At 39.0% G+C, this 19,536-nt stretch overlaps 1 protein-coding gene and 1 long non-coding RNA gene across 2 annotated transcripts in view; one reads left to right on the top strand and one right to left on the bottom strand.

Moving 5' to 3' along the window:
* LOC134653613 (uncharacterized) overlaps positions 1 to 19,536 on the top strand; it is a 381,090-nt gene that overhangs the window by 208,980 nt on the left and 152,574 nt on the right. The gene's annotated exons all lie outside the window — the stretch shown is intronic.
* On the bottom strand, positions 187 to 5,182 carry LOC134653653 (uncharacterized). The gene is made up of 4 exons (XM_063509047.1): positions 5,053 to 5,182; positions 4,324 to 4,444; positions 3,092 to 3,478; positions 187 to 358 (listed from the first exon to the last, which is right to left on the bottom strand). The coding sequence occupies exons 1-4, from the start codon at positions 5,150 to 5,152 to the stop codon at positions 187 to 189; spliced, it is 780 nt and encodes a 259-aa protein (XP_063365117.1). The 5' UTR covers positions 5,153 to 5,182.

Raw genomic sequence — 19,536 nt, 5'->3', positions numbered from 1 at the left:
TTTCACAAATATTCAATTTTTGCTTGCATTGTTGTTCAAAGTTTGTGCTTCCATTGACAGTAAAAAACGACACAAGTATTAGGGCGGCAACCTTATTAGGTATCTACGAAAAGTTATAATAAATGTCGATTAGTTTTGTTTTACATTAGTAGGTACCATTGCTTAGATTGAGTTTAAGTTCTAGTTTTATGCCTCAGTGGTTCCTGGAGCTTCAGTGGTTGCAGAATCGCCGCAGGTTGTCGCAGTTGAAGGCGGCGTGGTTGTTGTATCGCATACAGCCTTACCGCAGCAGTCAGGATAATGCTTATAACGGTCTTCAACTATACGAGAACCAGGCAATACTGCTATGACACCACACCTGCAGAATAAAAATAAATAATAGGTATGTTAATATAATATTATTCTTATTATCAAATGGGACTGGACTGGCCACGTCTATCGCATGCATCCGGATAGGTGGGCTAACATAGCCACCAAGTGGATGCCGACGAAGAAGCGTGGGCGGGGCAGGCCTAGACAGAGATGGCGGGACGACTTTGACGCCTTCCTTAACAACTGGCCGGAAGAAGCGCTGAATCGGGAGTCATGGATTTAGTGGGACACACAAATAGGCTAAGAAAAAAAAATCTTATTCTTATTCTAATGCGTAAAACCACACCGGTATCAGCAGTGTAACTTAGCAGAGCCCGGCTCTAATATGAAAAAATATGATACAAGGGGCAAGGACTCCAAAATTGAACCACAAGGGTAGCAAATGGCTCGAAAATTGGAATCTTGAGCGTTGCGAGAATTTTAACGCGAGACGGTTAAGCAAACTTTGCTCCCGAGTGAAACACAAAATTATTCACCACACCAGCACGAGGAAAATACTACTGTAAAACATTACAAATCAAATTCAAATGAACGTTATTGTATAGTTATCATTAAATCATCACTTAAAAGTCAATTCTATAAGATTTGCATCAGATTACTTTGCCTCACATGTGACTGTATAAATGTTTTTCATTTCATTTCAAGATAAAAACTGTATAAATGTACCTGGGTTATTATTTCAAGGGGTTCAATTGTATTCAGACTCAAATTTTTAATCATAATTTAGAAAAATATGTCTACCTAATAATTAAATTAATATTTGAATAGCATGACCTTGGATCACTTTCATGGGCTTCTATGCGATTTATGTAGGTAATGAATAAAGTCACAAACATGAGAAGTTGAGAATAATATTACAGCGCATATTTAAAATATATTTTCCTTATGTTTTCCTGCTATACCATCCCACTCACAACTCTCACAAGGTACCTAACATGGCACATCGTGACCTGTTTTACCTTGCCAGTTTTGCCATGATCCTTTTAAACTGGTAGGTAGTATTACTACTATTAGCAGGTGTGGCGTCGTGGCTCCATATATATACATATACAATATTATACTTAATAAATATTTCAAAATAGCTGACTGTTTTATCGGTGCAGTTTTGCACTTCATAATAAAACAAATAAAATAAAATCAATCAAGTTCAATTCAATTTATGCAGCTCCCATACGGGTAAATATCTTATAGGCACTCTCTAAACTTCAGTTAATATCTAAACAGTACATGTCACTACGTTTAAGTTTTTTTTGGCTTATTATAATATTTACAAGTCAGTAAAGAAGACGATACTCACGAATACCAAAACGTTTGATTGTTTCGTTGACAATTAAACACCTCGCATTTACCCTTTGGATAATATGGTTTCTCGTACGGTAACACTAGGTCCAACTCGCTTAAATAGCACCCCACGCGGCAAGCTGCAAACATGTAACGTAATAAGTAAGCCAACTAACTATTATTCATTTCTCATGCTATGAAAGAGGGTCATTGTTATTCTAAAAGGTGTGCAGAAAATGATACGTTTCTGCGCTAAGGCATTTTACGTTCGAAGTAAGTACGGTTTTTTTATTACGATAAGCAATTTTAATTTGGGTTTAAATGGATTTGTTATACAATTTCCATTCTGATTTTAACTCCCCATTCCATAAATAACGATACTTTTGGCTAAATTGTTAATTGAAAGTACCCTCAAGAAATACTATGAAAATGTATACTACTCGTAATAAAAAAAACACCCTTTACTTTCCTCCTACTCGAAATGAAAAATAGAGTGTTTAACTCGGTTGAAAGGTATCAATCCAGCCTCGGACTATTGGCGATCTCACCGCGTTCGAGCGCCAAACTACCTCGGCAGAAATAAGTGCCCCCCTTTGATTAACAATCTACTATTAGATTGCAGTCTGTGAAAAAAAATGTGAAATATATGTAAAAAAAAACAAGACTCACCATATTTAGGCGGTTTCGGTTCATAGGGATACACCCTTGCAGCAGCTAAAACGCATGTCACAATACATGTCAAAACCACAAAGATACTCAGCTTTTGCATTTTTATTTTGGAAATTTATTGAAATTGAATAAGTACCTATGTTGTCTGCCTTGTGAGTCGATGCGGCAATAAAAATGAATATACAAGACTTAATATGTTTTATAGCACGAACATAAAATAACATGTTTTTTACTCTATTTAAACGGTCAACAATGGGTTTAAACATCATATGTTTTTCACCTGTGATAACGCTAATGTACTTAATATATTATAATTAATAATACCTATAACTTAATAGGTGCGTACCCAAAAATGTAAAGCAACGTTTCATTGCCTAGCGTTCTTTTTTTATTAAAGGAAATGAAAGAAAAACTTCAGCTTATATACAGGTAAATTAGTTTAATACATATAAAAACACTAGTGAATCATTCTTACCTAGACTTCGTTCAATTTTATTTGCAATGGGCCATATAAATACTTCTTAAATCAAATTAAAGCGATCTATAAAAAATGTGGTGTTAAAACTAATACTGATTATGATTACCTATCTACTTAACTGATTCTACGTTGGCCACCTAAAATGATTATTGGTGTAAAGAAATATTAATTTCAAATGATTACGTACTAATTTACTGCTTTTTCATGGTACATTTTAAAATTAACAATTTGTAACAAAAAAAACGGTTAGAATTAGGATTTCTAACTTATTATAATACGGTAACAACTGACCCACCTAAATTCGAATTCTCATCAGCAATCAGAATCTCATTAACCGATCCTTCACGATTTAGTGATTTCACTACACTGCTATCAGTTGCTACACTCTCACTTTCCTCAAACACGGGCGATCCAGTTCTGCCTTCTTCAAATTCTTCTGGTGATTTAGTTCCTATTTCACTGGATTCTTCTGGTGATTTATTTCCCTTTCCACTGGATTCTTCTGTTGATTTACTTCCCTTTTCACTGGATTCTTCTATCACTGGTTTAGTCTTGTCTTCCTCAGTTAAATATTCTGGTGAAATAGTCCCGCACACCTCAGTAGGACAGCAATCAGGATAGTCAGCGTCTTCGTTACTGACGAGTGCACATCTTATGTCTACTTCCACTACGCCGCATCTACAATTAAAATGTTTTATTTTAGTGTATCTTAATAAATTTTATATCAAACTAAAAGAAAAATGTTGAAATTGTACAGTAGTATAAAATGACGGGACAAAGCTAGAAGATTATTATATTTATCAGTATTAAATGAATTTATGAATTTATTAACGGTGTACGGTGATATTAGTATCATAAGTTAAAGCAAGGACGTTAACCCTTCGTATGTATAAGCACTGATCAGTTTGAACGAATTTAAACCTATTGTATTAAAACAATGGATTTAAATTCGTGCGCACTGATCAGTGCTTAGACATATGAAGGGTTAAGCACGAATAATTTCGTACACTGACCCGCCTGTTTCTATCTCTATCGCACGTGCGATATCTTGGCCTTATGGAAAATATTTTTACACAATTTGATGTATTTTATCCGTAGCTATGCCCGTTTGTTCGAATTTTTTGGTAAAAATACGAGTTATAAGCGAAAAACAAATGATTAAAGTATAAAGCTCCTAATTCTTAACTACAATAATTAATAAAACAAACGAAAGAGCTTAGCTATAGTTAATGTTTATAACGTTAATATCCAGGAAGAATAATGAGAACTACGTTTGTATGGAGAAGCGGTCATCCCCTTTCCTCTTAACCTCCTAAGGCTTAAGGTCCTACCTAGTAGTACCTCTTCAGTTCGATGAAATGAAATCCTATTCAATTGGAACAGAGTCGCTTTTGTTTTGTTTCGTTCAATTTACCAACAACGCAAAATCAACTCTATTTCCTACATTATAGGAAATGTTGGATTTAATATTTGTTAGGAGGAGGAGGTTAATGTGTAGTGACACTATGTCTATCAATACTTACGAAAACGTCTGCGTAATATTATCCGTATCACACGTGTACTTGTAACACGACTTCGCCGGGTAGTAATCGCCATATGGTATCACTTTATTCAAGTGTTCTAGGTAGCATCCCTCCTGGTTTGCTGAAACAAATATTATAAAATACTTAAGGTGCATTTAAAAACAAAAGCCAAAACCTTAAGATCTGATGCAATGTGGCTAATTCCGTCGTAGATAGGGCCTATTCCGTCGTGTAATGAAGTATATGAATAAGAAAAAACAGGAATGCATCATCATCATCACTTCTTAGTTGAGATTCTTGGCTTGGAGTTGACGCCCTAAAGCTTTTTAAAAAGTTTAGTAAAAGACTGGTTGACACCACTGGTGACTGAAGAGCTGGCAGCTTCCTCGCGCAACGTATTAATATCGCATTAGGTACAGCGGGGAAATTGTTAGAGGTTTCATATCTGTAGAATAGTAACCTACTTACTGTAATCCTGGCCGACGGCATATGACATATCAAAATGTGATTGACGTGCTTGTTATTCTTTCTATTCTTGTTCTTGTTTTTACTCTTGTGCTGAATATACTCTGCTTACATATTATATAATAATATGTGTCTAAATTAACTCATACATCAGAAATGCAGCCAGCATCCTCTGCACCATGCCAAAGGGGCCCAAGTTTTAGATATAGGTATTTAAGGTTTACTTCATAGTAAATAACAAAGTAACTGAGAAGTCTCGCTTACCAAATTCTGCCGGCTTCTCTTGTGCTTTATACAACGCAACAGCAGCGTTGGTATACAACACTGCTGATATCAAAACTAAACTTACACACAAACAGTACATTTTTATAAAAATTAAAAAAAGCTACCTTACCACCAAACGTCAAAAAACTTACTGATACAGGAAAAGCCTCACAACATCTTATAAACAAGGGTAACTTGATCTCCTTAACATATAGACATGTATTTGACTAGACCACGCAGAAGGAATCATGTATAACCGATAGGCGAGTACCCTGCGGGCTCAGCACGGTTCCATTTTTATCCACTATCACTAAGCCCGTCACTTTCGCACTTAGATACTTGTTAGAACGTGACAGGCATGGTGATAAATGATAAAAATGCGACCGTGCTACTAGGGCTGGGTACGGTTACGGTACATGGTCAAAGTAAATATATTATTAGGATTGATTCGTTTAAAAAACTATATTTACTTTAAATCCGTTTCTAACTGAGAATATCGATGTAATTATAATAACATCTACAATATTATATCTTGTCAAATACCAATGTATTAGCCGTAATCATCAGTTTATGACAGTTAAGTTTTATATGGACTAGCTGTCACGTAAATATTAGAATTTTGGAAGTTTAGCACACTAATGGATTTAGAAATGTACCATTTAAAGAATAATCATACGGAAAAAACTTGCTTGCAACCAATTGGAGGAATGGTTCTCAGCAAATGGGCTGTTACTTAATTATTCAAAATCAAATGTTATGTTGTTTTCTGGTCGAAAGGTTCAACTGCCACCGTGCATGGCTAATTTTCCGATGCCCATGTGCGATAAGAGTAAGTTCCTAGGGTTTATGATTGACAACACTCTAAATTGGAAGTCCCCATGTAGACAACCTGTGCGATCGATTGGGTGGTGCGTCGTTTGCGTTGAGGAAACTGAAGCCACTTATCTCAGCAGAAGCCTTAAAGCAGGTGTACTTTGCGCATTTCCACTCTATCATGGCATACGGCTCACTGCTCTGGGGCAATTCAACAGATGCAAAAAGAGTTTTAATAATGCAGAAACGCGCAATACGTACACTTGCCGGTGTAAAAGACAGGCACCCTTGTAAAGAGCTCTTTGGTTCTCAACGTATAATGACGCACTACTCACAATACCTGTTCGATGTACTGATATATGTAAGACAGAATATATCCCAATTTGTGCGTATTAACTTTCCGGGCAAACTGCTTCGAGCTGCAGGGCGTCTGAGAACAGTTCCCCGTCGCATGGCACTTTCAAGAAAGAACCCACGTGTCATCGGCCCGACTTACTACGAGCACCTTCCTGCCGATCTGAGAAATGAGCCGTGTGACGAAACATTTAAGCGCAAATTGAGAAACCTTTTGTTGGATAACCCTCTGTATTCTATAAATGAGTACATGGAATTGAATTTGTAACGATGTATGTAATTTTATTTATTATTCAATTGTTGATTTGTATTTAAAACATGACATTTTGTTCTTTTGTGATATTTTTATCTTTATTTGACATTTTAATGACAGTTACAAATTATTTACGTTGACATCGACTTTAATGTTAACTAGGTTTATATTCAATTGTTTTGACATGTTTTTCTTTGTACATGACGATCCTTATTGGGAGACATAATTAATCTTAATCTTATTATTTTTATTTTTAAATTTATAATGTAATTTTTGACGATCATGATGAGAAGATAAACATAATTTTGACGAATGTAGCAAATTTATAGTGTAATTTTCATCTTGAAATAAATAAATCTAAATCTAAATCTAAAACATATTTAATCAATTTGTTTTATTAAAATAAACCAAAAGAGACTAAATAAGAAGAAAGAAAGAAAGAAAGAACTGTCAGCCCCCCCGATGTTCATAAAAATAATAACTTAGGACGTCTATTGAATGGGTATGTTTGTCAATGCTACAAATAAAGTGTGCGTCATGGGCTATTCCAAATACCATTAACATTATCATTTAGATAAAATGAAAAAGGCGTAAGTATCATTTCCTTGACATGGTTGACTTTGTCATCTTCTTAAGCTAATGGCTACTAATCTGTATATTTATGGTTGCCTTATGATGATTACAATGCTACTCTTTTTTACCGGTAATATTTTAAGAAATAGTACCGGGTAAAAAAAACAACGCGTCGCGACAAAAGTGACGTTTTTGTTTGACATATAAACGTCACCTTAACTTCTCACAACAACGTATTATGCCTGTTTAAGGGTTAATTAGCTATTATCATAATAGTAATATCAAAAAGGGCATACAGACAGAGCTATGTTAGCCAGCTTTAAAGTTTCTATTTAACACTGTCGTTGCGGAAAAAAAATAGGTAGGTACAATCCAATTAATCTATCCCAAACCCCTACTTTCAACCAGCTTAAAATGCTTGAAACGAAATAAAAAATTGAAACAAACCAGCAAAAAGGTATAAAAATACTTACATTCTGTTCTCTATTCCATTTGCATTTCCGTATTGTTAGGTAAATCCGAGTGAAAGCAGCGAAACACGAGAATACTGGATTATACCGGATCAGGGCAGATTTGACTGAATATTTGACACGCTCCATGAGTAAACTAGGGAATCCTATGGGATTATTTTTGATAATAACCTTAGATATTTCTCTTTGTAACATCCGTAGCCTAGACGCAGTAGAGACGGCAATTCAAACTTAAGGTAGGTACATTTTCATGTCAAAATAATAATTTGTAATATCTAAATGATGTAATTTAAACGAAAAACCTACCCAACGCGTCTATACCTCTACCCTGCACTAGCGCCATGTTTTGTTGTTGCTCATTTCTGTTTTTTTTTTTAATTTTACATTTTTGATAATTAAACGTTTTATCTCATTTAAACGAAACGCACGCGTGAATTACGAGTACTTATCGTTTCGATATCTAATATTTGACGTATCTTAAAGTTCGAATATGGCTGTTAGTATACGTTTACTTGATCGTCACTGTTTAACTTGGGCCTAAATTCATCCAAATATAACGAGGTCAAGACGTTGCTACTAAAGTTGGCAGTGTTGTCAACCTAAGATTTTGGTCCCCACTTTCAAACAATTACCACTATTGCAGGGGTCAAAATATAATGGTCTGACAAACGCAGAGAAACCAACTTTTGCTTCTAGCGTCTGATCTATCTTTGGAATCGTTAATTAAATATAGACATTTGTAGACACAAATGGTACCTACTAATAGACACTAGGTATCGATCGTTTTATTTTGGTCCTAAGACTGTTTCTTTCTCTTTTTTCATTGATTTTTGAAATATTTGAACAGCTGATCTGCTATTTCTTGTTGTTATTTTGTCCAATCTGCCAAGACACAACAGTAGCACATTTTGTTAGAAGATATATGTGGATGCCGGTATAGAGAGATGTGGACGAGCCAGGCCCAAACGGAGATGGCGGGATGACCTGAACAACTGGCCAGAGGAAACACCAAATCGGGAGTCGTGGGAATCAAGGAGAGAGGCCTTTGCCCAGCAGTGGGACACTCAGATAGGCTAAAAAAACATTTATATGTATAAATCGTCGTCTAGTATCAACAACACAAGCCTTATTGAGCATACCTACTGTGGGGCTAGGTCAGTTTCTGTAAGAAATTCCCATAGTAATTTTTTTATTAACATTATATTGCTTCAGTTATGGATAACAATACAAATACAAACAAATACAAATAATTTATTGAGAAAAGTATAGTACAGTGGTTGCTCTTAAAGACTAAGAATTTATAAAGACAAGTGATTTACAAATGCCTGAACTAGGATTCCCTGTGTTTCAGGCAGCGAAGGACAATATTAACTATTTATTAATTATTCACTTAATTATAAACTATAAGTAGTACACAATATAAGTCTTATTACCTAAACAAAAAACAATGACTTGCATCAACCGCAAATCATAATTAAATCATACCTCATCCTTAATTACGGAACGCATCATTAAAACAGACCACGGACCAACAGTTCGCGATCTCTGAATTATAGTTGTCGAATACGCATCCCGATTTCCCAATAATTACCGCTTGATTATCCCTGACGTGCCAACGACCTGCATTAGTATGCACTACGGTATCCGCTAGGAGGCGACGGCATTTGAGCTAGGCGTTGACTGTCTTACAATAGACACTGCACTGTCTGTACGAACACAATCACATATCGGCACCATTTTACTTGTAAATTAGCTGCGCCACGCATCTTTCACCGTTTAACGTACCGTTCGGTTTCAGACTGCACCAGCGTTACTGCAGCAATATTAATGTCATTTTTGACGTTTATTTGTATGGATCTACTTACTTTTCAGTGCGAAATCATAATAAAGATACTTATATTCGCCTGTAGCTGTCAGTTGGGGAGCTGCCCTAACATGATCTGTCTATGAAGCAAATGACCTGTGAAGCCAGGTCATAAATCGATCATAACCTAGGCACGTTAAGTGCTTGAACAGTTTAGGTAATTGGGTAATTACTCAGCCATTGACGCCATTGGCTGAAACACTTAAATCGAGAATATTCAGAGGAATTTAAATTAAGATTGAAGTGTTATTGAGGGTATATAGGTATTTGAATGAAGAGTTATAAAAGAATACAGTAGAATGGAAAAATAAAAACTGGTAAAGTGCGTTTCGGACCACTACACGCACAATGGAGGGTTCCGTGCCTTCATGTATAGTCGCCATCAGATATATCGGAGCGGCTAAGGCGCTCACAAATATCTAAACACGCCTCTATTGTCAGGGCGTTAGAGTGCGTGTTCAGATATTGTGCATACCTCGCCCGCTCCGATATATCTGATAGCGACTGTACAACGCAAAAGAGCGTACTTTCGCGGCACTTACGTCGTTTTATTACGGCACAGGTTGCAGGAATAACCTGAATTTATATTCAGAGCGTTTTGGGGATATAATCCTATACGCATATCGCATACGTTTTAAGTAGGTATGCGTTATTAAATTAAAACAACTACTCTATGGTAGAACTCATAAGTATGCGCGTCTAGCTGGCGCGAGTGCACGGAGCGGGTGCACCATACTCTTTGGGGTGCACGAACACGAGTGCCATTGTAGGTAATATCCACAGATTTAATATATACACTGTGTATATTCATATCTGTCGTAATATCGGTCGCACGCGTCCGCGCCAGTAAGCGTTGCTAATTCTATTTTTCCTCGACCCGCTCACCCGCTCTGTGCAACCGCGCCAGCTAGCGGACGCCCTTAGAAGTTGGAACAAGAAACTATGCCCCGTTTTCTAGTAAGCTATATAGACTTGCAACACGTCTCGAGAAACTGGGACTTACGGGTAGGAATTTTAAAAATTGCCATCTTTATGTTCTACGGCAGCCCGTTATTAAAACCAGTGTTTATACTGACGTAGAAATAGTTACTTGCTTTTGCTTGAGTAGGTATATATTTCTATATGTATTTAGTTTAAGTTTGTGTATGATTCAGTATCTAACCAAACGAGTAAATCCATACCTATACTAATATTATTATTCAGTTAGAACGAGTGGGTGGAATACGTGATCTGGGGTTAACCATGGACGCTCGTCTTAATTTCCGACAGCACATCATTGACACATGTAAAAGTGCTTCTAAAACCCTAGGGTTTATTATTAGGATGAGTTCTCAATTTAGAAATGTGAGAATAGCGGTAATATTGTACAACGCATACGTCCGTAGTAAACTCGAATTCGGTGCGATAGTGTGGGATCCCTGCGAGTGCAAGTACATTCTCATGATCGAAAAGCTACAAAAAAAGTTCGCAAGATATCTGTACAGCAGGTCCTATGGCTATTACCCCTATCTATACCCCTCTCGTTTTGTCTCAGGGATGGTAGGTCTCCACTCTCTAGAACTGAGACGAAAACTACTTTTGTTGGTACATTACCATGGAGTTGTACACAACAGAGTGAACAATTCTTCCGTGCTGGCACGAATGGGCCTGCATGTGCCAGTACAGCGGACGGTGTCGGACGCCGTGAACGCGCTGCCGCCGCGGCGCCGCTACCGCCTGTTCGCGTGGCTGCGCGCGCGCACCCGCCAGGCTGATAACGCGCCTACGCCCCGGGCACTGGCCCTTTTTAATGTGATGGCTATTGAGGGTCATGATGTTGATGTTTTCGCTGATCATGTTGGTGAATTTTGCAGAAAATGTCTCCAAAGCTTAAATAGTATTTTATCTGATTAATTTATTTTATTGTTTATTTTTTATTGTCTTATTGTAATTCGATTGGTCTAATTTAATTTAAGTGTCTCAAGTTTGATTATTTAATGGCAATGACCTGACATTTTTTTATTGTTGTAATTATTTTATTTTAATCTATAATTTTAATCTATAATGATTATTCATTTTATCATTTAGCTGACATTGTTTCTTTATTTAATTTTCTTTCTTAGATATAGGTATAACTCATAATGTAACCTAATAGTCGTAAGTCTCATGTAAACGTTTTGGTGCTACACTGTAAGTTTATATTGAAATAAATAAATGAAATGAAATTATAAATGCGGAAGTGTGTTTGTCTGTCTGTTACCTCTTCACGCTTAAACCGGTAACCCGATTTAGTTAAAATTTGGCATAGATATAGTTTGAGGGGAAGGACATAGGATAGTTTTTATTTCGGAAATCATCCCTGAAGGGAGTGGAAAGGGGGGTAGAATAGAAAGAGTTAATGAATTGTCTATAATAATTAAATTAAATTGAATGATTGCTATTAGCATTATCCAGGCGCTATACTTACTCGTACTTTAGCTGCTGTCACAAATTCCACGCAGACGAAGTCGCAAGCAAAAGCTAGTAACAAGAAAATTGTTTTTAAAATTAAATCGCGTTAGACCCCGTTTTCTTTGCTAAATATGACCCTGCCATAGTCCTACAGGAGGTCACACGTTTGAAGCCCGGCCAGGGCATTAAAGCCATACTCAAAGGACTCGAGTATTAACTAACATTAGTTACTGCTCCAATACAATCCATTTACCAAAGACCTGTGCAAAATTATTTACCCCCGAGTTCATTAACCCCAGCGGTCACAAAAGCCGAGCTGATTGCGCACGGATTAGTCAGGTACTGTAGTGAATTAATTTGAAACGTGCCAATGATTTACGACCCCTGCTTCGGACGGAATTTAGTTATGGGTAATGTGGTCGTGTTGTTTATTTGATATTAACATCTAGGGTAAAATGTTGACGACTTCTGTTTGTTTCAAGCGATGGCTTAAATGTTTGGTTGGTCTGTGATAATTATTTTGATTATTGCTGTTTAAGCCAGGGATATATTATTATTATAGTGTACATGTCAACCGAAGTCGAGCGATTTCGCTTAAGAGTGCTATTACATTTCGGGGATGAGCGAGTTTAGGTATTTTACGCGCTGCGGCAGGCCCCGCGATCTCAGGTCGCCGAACCCTTCCACCGCATTTTCCCTCGTTCGCACTACAATGATGGATTAAACATTCTTGATCCGATCGTGAAGCACATTGAAATCAATCATAACAACACTAACTGTACTTTAATATCAAAGTCCTAAAAATGTTATTTGGTACGAAAATACTAAATCCAGTGCAAATATACATACTTATGTAGGTCATTATTACTAGAAAGAAATTATACGTACTTACTTAGGTACTCGCTTATTTTCATTTTTCGTCATTGCATATGGTATAGGTTGTATAGTGAAACTATTTTAGCTATATAATAAAACCTTTAATTTGTATCTTAAGTTTAGAAACGAGCTGATACTAAGCATCTGATGATGAAGGTGGTCACGGATACCAATCAACCATGTAGTAACATGATTAGGCTCGTTTGATTCGTCTCAACAAGATCTTTGGCACTAGGTGACACTCAGGGTCTGATAATGGAGCTGGAAGGTGGCCACTGTTACCAGTCAACTATGCAATTAAACCACTTCGTGTTTGAGCTCGTTTGATTCGTCTCAACAAGATCTTTGGCACTAGGTGATACTCAGGGTCTGATGATGGAGCTGGAAGGTGGTCACCGGTACCATTCAACCATGCAACTAAACCACTTCGTGTTTGGGCTCGTTTGATTCATTTCAACAAGATTTTTGACACAAGATATGACTCAGGGTCTGATGATGGAGCTGGAAGGTGGTCACCGGTACCAGTAAACCATGCAACTAAACCACTTCGTGTTTGGGCTCGTTTTATTCATTTCAACAAGATCTTTGACACAAGATAGGACTCAGGGTCTGATGATGAAGCTGGAAGGTGGTCACCGGTACCAGTCAACCATGCAACTAAACCACTTCGTGTTTGAACTCGTTTGATTCGTCTCAACAAGATCTTTGACACTAGGTGATACTCAGGGTCTGATGATGGAGCTGGAAGGTGGTCACCGTTACCAGTCAACCATACAACTAAACCACTTCGTGTTTGTGCTCGTTTGATTCGTCTCAACAAGATCTTGGACACTAGGTGATACTCAGGGTCTGATGATGGAGCTGAATGGTGGTCACCGGTACCAGTCAACCATGCAACTAAACCACTTCGTGTCTGGGATGACAACCTTCCAGCTGCACATCAGACCCTGTGAGTACTATGTTGTGTCAAAGATCTGGTTGAGACAAATCAAACGAGCCCAAACACGAAGTGGTTTAGTTGCATGATTGACTGGTACCAGTGACCACCTTCCAGCTCCATCATCAGACCCTCAGTACTATCTTGTGTCAAAGATCTCATTGAGAGGAATCAAACGAGCCCAAACACGAAGTAGTTTAGTTGCATGGTTGACTGGTACTGGTGACCACCGTCCAGCTCCATCATCAGACCCTCAGTACTATCTTGTGTCAAAGATCTTGTTGAGACGAATCAAACGAGCCGAAACACGAAGTGCTTTAGTGGCATGGTTGACTGGTACCGGTGACCACCTTCCAGCTCCATCATCAGACCCTGAGTCCTATCTTGTGACAAAGATCTTGTTGAGACGAATCAAACGAGCCGAAACACGAAGTGGTTTAGTTGCATGGTTGACTGGTACCGTTGACCACCTTCCAGCTCCATCATCAGACCCTCAGTACTATCTTGTGTCAAAGATCTCGTTGAGAGGAATCAAACGAGCCCAAACACACAGTGGTTTAGTTGCATGGTTGACTGGTACTGGTGACCACCGTCCAGCTCCATCATCAGACCCTCAGTACTATCTTGTGTCAAAGATCTTGTTGAGACGAATCAAACGAGCCCAAACACGAAGTAGTTTAGGTGCATGGTTGACTGGTACCGTTGACCACGTTCCAGCTTCATCGTCAGACCCTGAGTTCTATCTTGTGTCAAAGATCTCGTTGAGAGGAATAAAACGAGCCCAAACATGAAGTGGTTTAGTTGAGTGGTTGCCTGGTACCGGTGCCAACCTTCCAGCTCCATCATCAGACCCTCAGTACTATCTTGTGTCAAAGATCTTGTTGAGACGAATCAAACGAGCCGAAACACGAAGTGGTTTAGTTGCATGGTTGACTGGTACCGTTGACCACCTTCCAGCTCCATCATCAGACCCTGAGTCCTATCTTGTGACAAAGATCTTGTTGAGATTGAGACGAATCAAACGAGCCGAAACACGAAGTGGTTTAGTTGCATGGTTGACTGGTACCGTTGACCACCTTCCAGCTTCATCATCAGACCCTGAGTTCTATCTTGTGTCAAAGATCTCGTTGAGAGGAATCAAACGAGCCCAAACACGAAGTGGTTTATTTGCGTGGTTGACTGGTACCGGTGACCACCTTCCAGCTCCATCATCAGACCCTGAGTCCTATCTTGTGTCAAAGATCTTGTTGAGACGAATCAAACGAGCCGAAACACGAAGTGGTTTAGTTGCATGGTTGACTGGTACCGTTGACCACCTTCCAGCTCCATCATCAGACCCTGAGTTCTATCTTGTGTCAAAGATCTCGTTGAGAGGAATCAAACGAGCCCAAACACGAAGTGGTTTAGTTGCGTGGTTGACTGGTACCGGTGACCACCTTCCAGCTCCATCATCAGACCCTGAGTCCTATCTTGTGTCAAAGATCTTGTTGAGACGAATCAAACGAGCCGAAACACGAAGTGGTTTAGTTGCATGGTTGACTGGTACCGTTGACAACCTTCCAGCTCCATCATCAGACCCTGAGTTCTATCTTGTGTCAAAGATCTCGTTGAGAGGAATCAAACGAGCCCAAACACGAAGTGGTTTAGTTGCGTGGTTGACTGGTACCGGTGACCACCTTCCAGCTCCATCATCAGACCCTCAGTACTATCTTGTGTCAAATATCTTGTTGAGACAAATCAAACGAGCCCAAACACGAAGTGGTTTAGTTGCATGGTTGACTGGTACTGGTGACCACCTTCCAGCTCCATCATCAGACCCTCAGTACTATCTTGTGTCAAAGATCTTGTTGAGACGAATCAAACGAGCCCAAACACGAAGTGGTTTAGTTGCGTGGTTGACTGGTACCGGTGCCAACCTTCCAGCTCCATCATCAGACCCTCAGTACTATCTTGTGTCAAAGATCTTGTTGAGACGAATCAAACGAGCCGAAACACGAAGTGGTTTAGTGGCATGCTTGACTGGTACCGTTGACCACCTTCCAGCTTCATCATCAGACCCTGAGTTCTATCTTGTGTCAAAGATCTCGTTGAGAGGAATCAAACGAGCCCAAACACGAAGTGGATTAGTTGCATAGTTGACTGGTACTGGTGACCGCCTTCCAGCTTCATCATCAGACCCTGAGTTCTATCTTGTGTCAAAGATCTCGTTGAGAGGAATCAAACGAGCCCAAACACGAAGTGGTTTTGTTGCATGGTTGACTGGTACCGTTGACCACCTTCCAGCTTCATCATCAGACCCTGAGTTCTATCTTGTGTCAAAGATCTCGTTGAGAGGAATCAAACGAGCCCAAACACGAAGTGGTTTAGTTGCGTGGTTGACTGGTACCGGTGACCACCTTCCAGCTCCATCATCAGACCCTGAGTCCTATCTTGTGTCAAAGATCTCGTTGAGAGGAATCAAACGAGCCCAAACACGAAGTGGATTAGTTGCATAGTTGACTGGTACTGGTGACCGCCTTCCAGCTTCATCATCAGACCCTGAGTTCTATCTTGTGTCAAAGATCTCGTTGAGAGGAATCAAACGAGCCGAAACACGAAGTGGTTTAGTTGCATGGTTGACTGGTACCGTTGACCACCTTCCAGCTCCATCATCAGACCCTCAGTACTATCTTGTGTCAAAGATCTTGTTAAGACGAATCAAACGAGCCCAAACACGAAGTGGTTTAGGTGCATGGTTGACTGGTACCGTTGACCACGTTCCAGCTTCATCGTCAGACCCTGAGTTCTATCTTGTGTCAAAGATCTCGTTGAGAGGAATAAAACGAGCCCAAACACGAAGTGGTTTAGTTGCGTGGTTGACTGGTACCGGTGCCAACCTTCCAGCTCCATCATCAGACCCTCAGTAATATCTTGTGTCAAAGATCTTGTTGAGACGAATCAAACGAGCCGAAACACGAAGTGGTTTAGTTGCATGGTTGACTGGTACCGTTGACCACCTTCCAGCTTCATCATCAGACCCTGAGTTCTATCTTGTGTCAAAGATCTCGTTAAGAGGAATCAACCGAGCCCAAACACGAAGTGGTTTAGTTGCGTGGTTGACTGGTACCGTTGACCACCTTCCAGCTCCATCATCAGACCCTGAGTCCTATCTTGTGTCAAAGATCTTGTTGAGACGAATCAAACGAGCCTAAACACGAAGTGGTTTAGTTGCGTGGTTGACTGGTACCGGTGACCACCTTCCAGCTCCATCATCAGACCCTGAGTCCTATCTTGTGTCAAAGATCTTGTTGAGACGAATCAAACGAGCCGAAACACGAAGTGGTTTAGTTGCATGGTTGATTGGTACCGGTGACCACCTCCCAGCTCCATCATCAGACCTATATATTCTGATTCTGACATGTCATCAAAAGCATTTGTATTCAGCCATTTTTTTATTTAGTACCTATAAAATATCAGATCATTTCAAATATCTTTAATGCTGTCCGGTAGTTACATACTATACTATAAAACCAAATACACAGTACTAGGATCAAAGTTTCTCAGTCGCCGTTTACACGCACTGTCACGCACACAGTATAGCATTTTACACGGCGCCTGCCGCACACAATGATAAAAAACCTCGTCGTCGCCGTTGAAAACGTGCGGAGCCGACCGACACACGTCCTACCTCTACAAGCTCTGCCGCGGCACTGAGCTCACGACCGCGCGTCATCGGTAATATTAGAGTCGTTTTCAAAAAATTGCCAAAAAATTATAGTAGAATTTCATAAACACTAATGTATACCATCAGTATAAGCAAACGCTGCAGATTGCTTGAGTATGAAAATGACTTCGATATTAAGTAGAATTTCGTAGGAATTGACACTTGTTTCGGAGAGAAAATTGAGTTTGTTTTTCTTCGATTTTCTCTTTCTCAAAGGTATTTAGGAAAAATGTCAAAAGTAATTCCTAATGTACAGGGTATTAGTAATACAAAATAGCCAGCTTTACCAGAGTAAACTTCTCAACATTTCCAAATACGAGCTCACAATTTAGTGCTTCACGTGGTTTTTCGGAAACAACCATCAGAAAAAAAATCATTACTAATTTAATAAGCCCTTTTTCCAATATTTAAAAAGTAATTCCTAAAGATAAGAAGACGCTTTTACCGTAACAAGTACTCATTGTTTCTAATAATGACCCTAAAGTACTGAATGTCATCGAGGAATATCATCAATTTTGCATTATTTTGACTTTTCTTGTTGGAGCGCTCTTAACATATATGTCCGTAATAGCGACGTCAGGCGAAGTCGTGCGTCTGCGAAATCTCGACTGACATCGCCTGCCTTAAGGTGAAGGTGACAGTGGTGACAGTCCATTTCCAACCGCAGCAGCACTACTGTTCATTTTACTATGGAAATTGACAGTAACAGCGACGCGTTCAGTACCAGTAGTGCAGCTGCGGTCAGAAATGGAATGTTACTCTTATGATACACACTGGCGACACGTGTTCCCCTGATGTTGCCACACATGTCGAGCGAAGTCTGGTGACGTCGTGACACGTATGTGGCTTTACTACCTTTAGAAGCTTGATACATAATTATATTATCTTACCTTAACACCTTTGTTGCTTTTTAGGGTTCCGTAGCCAAATGGCAAAAAACGGAACCCTTATAGATTCGTCATGTCTGTCTGTCTGTCTGTCTGTCTGTCCGTCTGTCTGTCCGTCTGTCTGTCCGTCCGTATGTCACAGCCACTTTTCTCCGAAACTATAAGAACTATACTGTTGAAACTTGGTAAGTAGATGTATTCTGTGAACCGCATTAAGATTTTCACACAAAAATAGAAAAAAAAAACAATTAATTTTTGGGGTTCCCCATACTTCGAACTGAAACTCAAAATTTTTTTTTTCATCAAACCCATACGTGTGGGGTATCTATGGATAGGTCTTCAAAAATGATATTGAGGTTCCTAATATCATTTTTTTCTAAACTGAATAGTTTGCGCGAGAGACACTTCCAAAGTGGTAAAATGTGTGTCCCCCCCCCCTAACTTCTAAAATAAGAGAATGATAAAACTAAAAAAAATATATGATGTACATTACCATGTAAACTTCCACCAAAAATTGGTTTGAACGAGATCTAGCAAGTAGTTTTTTTTTAATACGTCATAAATCGCCTAAATACGGAACCCTTCATGGGCGAGTCCGACTCGCACTTGGCCGCTTTTTGTATGTTATGTAATAGAGTACCAGGTACTCTGTCAGTGACTCATGGTACGGGTAGGACCTACCCGTACCATGAGTCACTGACAGTGTCAAAACTGACATATAAGTAGTCTATATCGTCTACGTTGTAACCTGTAAACCTATGAAACTAAGGAAAATGTACCCGGCTGGTTACATAATACCTAGGGATGTAATAAAGGAAAGAAAACACAAGAGTCCACTTGATAGCTGTTTTATTTCTTCTTTCAAAACTCCTACATACCCTAAAATTACAACTTCTAGCTCAGTCTGCTAACGGTAGAGCTGTTGGTTCATTAATATCTGTATTCTTATATCTTAGGATAAACCACCAACAAGCTAGTTGTTTAAGTAATTAAATTTTATTCAGGTAATTATAACACGGAAAGTTACACCTGAGCATTAAATTTGGCAAGTAACACTGTCCATTCGATCACAGTAAACCTTGGTTATGATATTAAAGTTATTCATTATAAATGTGACAAAAGCAAAAGGTTACCGATCTATGACAATAACAAAACTTGAACTTCAAGTAACTATGAGCTTTCTAAGGGCTACCTAAGGGCTACCTAAGGGCCCACACATACCTGCTGCCACAGACGATGTTAATTTCTCCAAGTTAACTCCTCTGCATTCCGCCAGACGAACGAGACTGACGATAGAAAAGTCTGCAGCGGTCAAGAATAGCAT

Source organism: Cydia amplana, chromosome 13 (genome assembly GCF_948474715.1).
Source record: "Cydia amplana chromosome 13, ilCydAmpl1.1, whole genome shotgun sequence".
In the NCBI taxonomy this organism is placed as follows: Eukaryota; Metazoa; Arthropoda; class Insecta; order Lepidoptera; family Tortricidae; genus Cydia; species Cydia amplana.
This window is presented reverse-complemented; position numbering and strand designations above follow the sequence as displayed.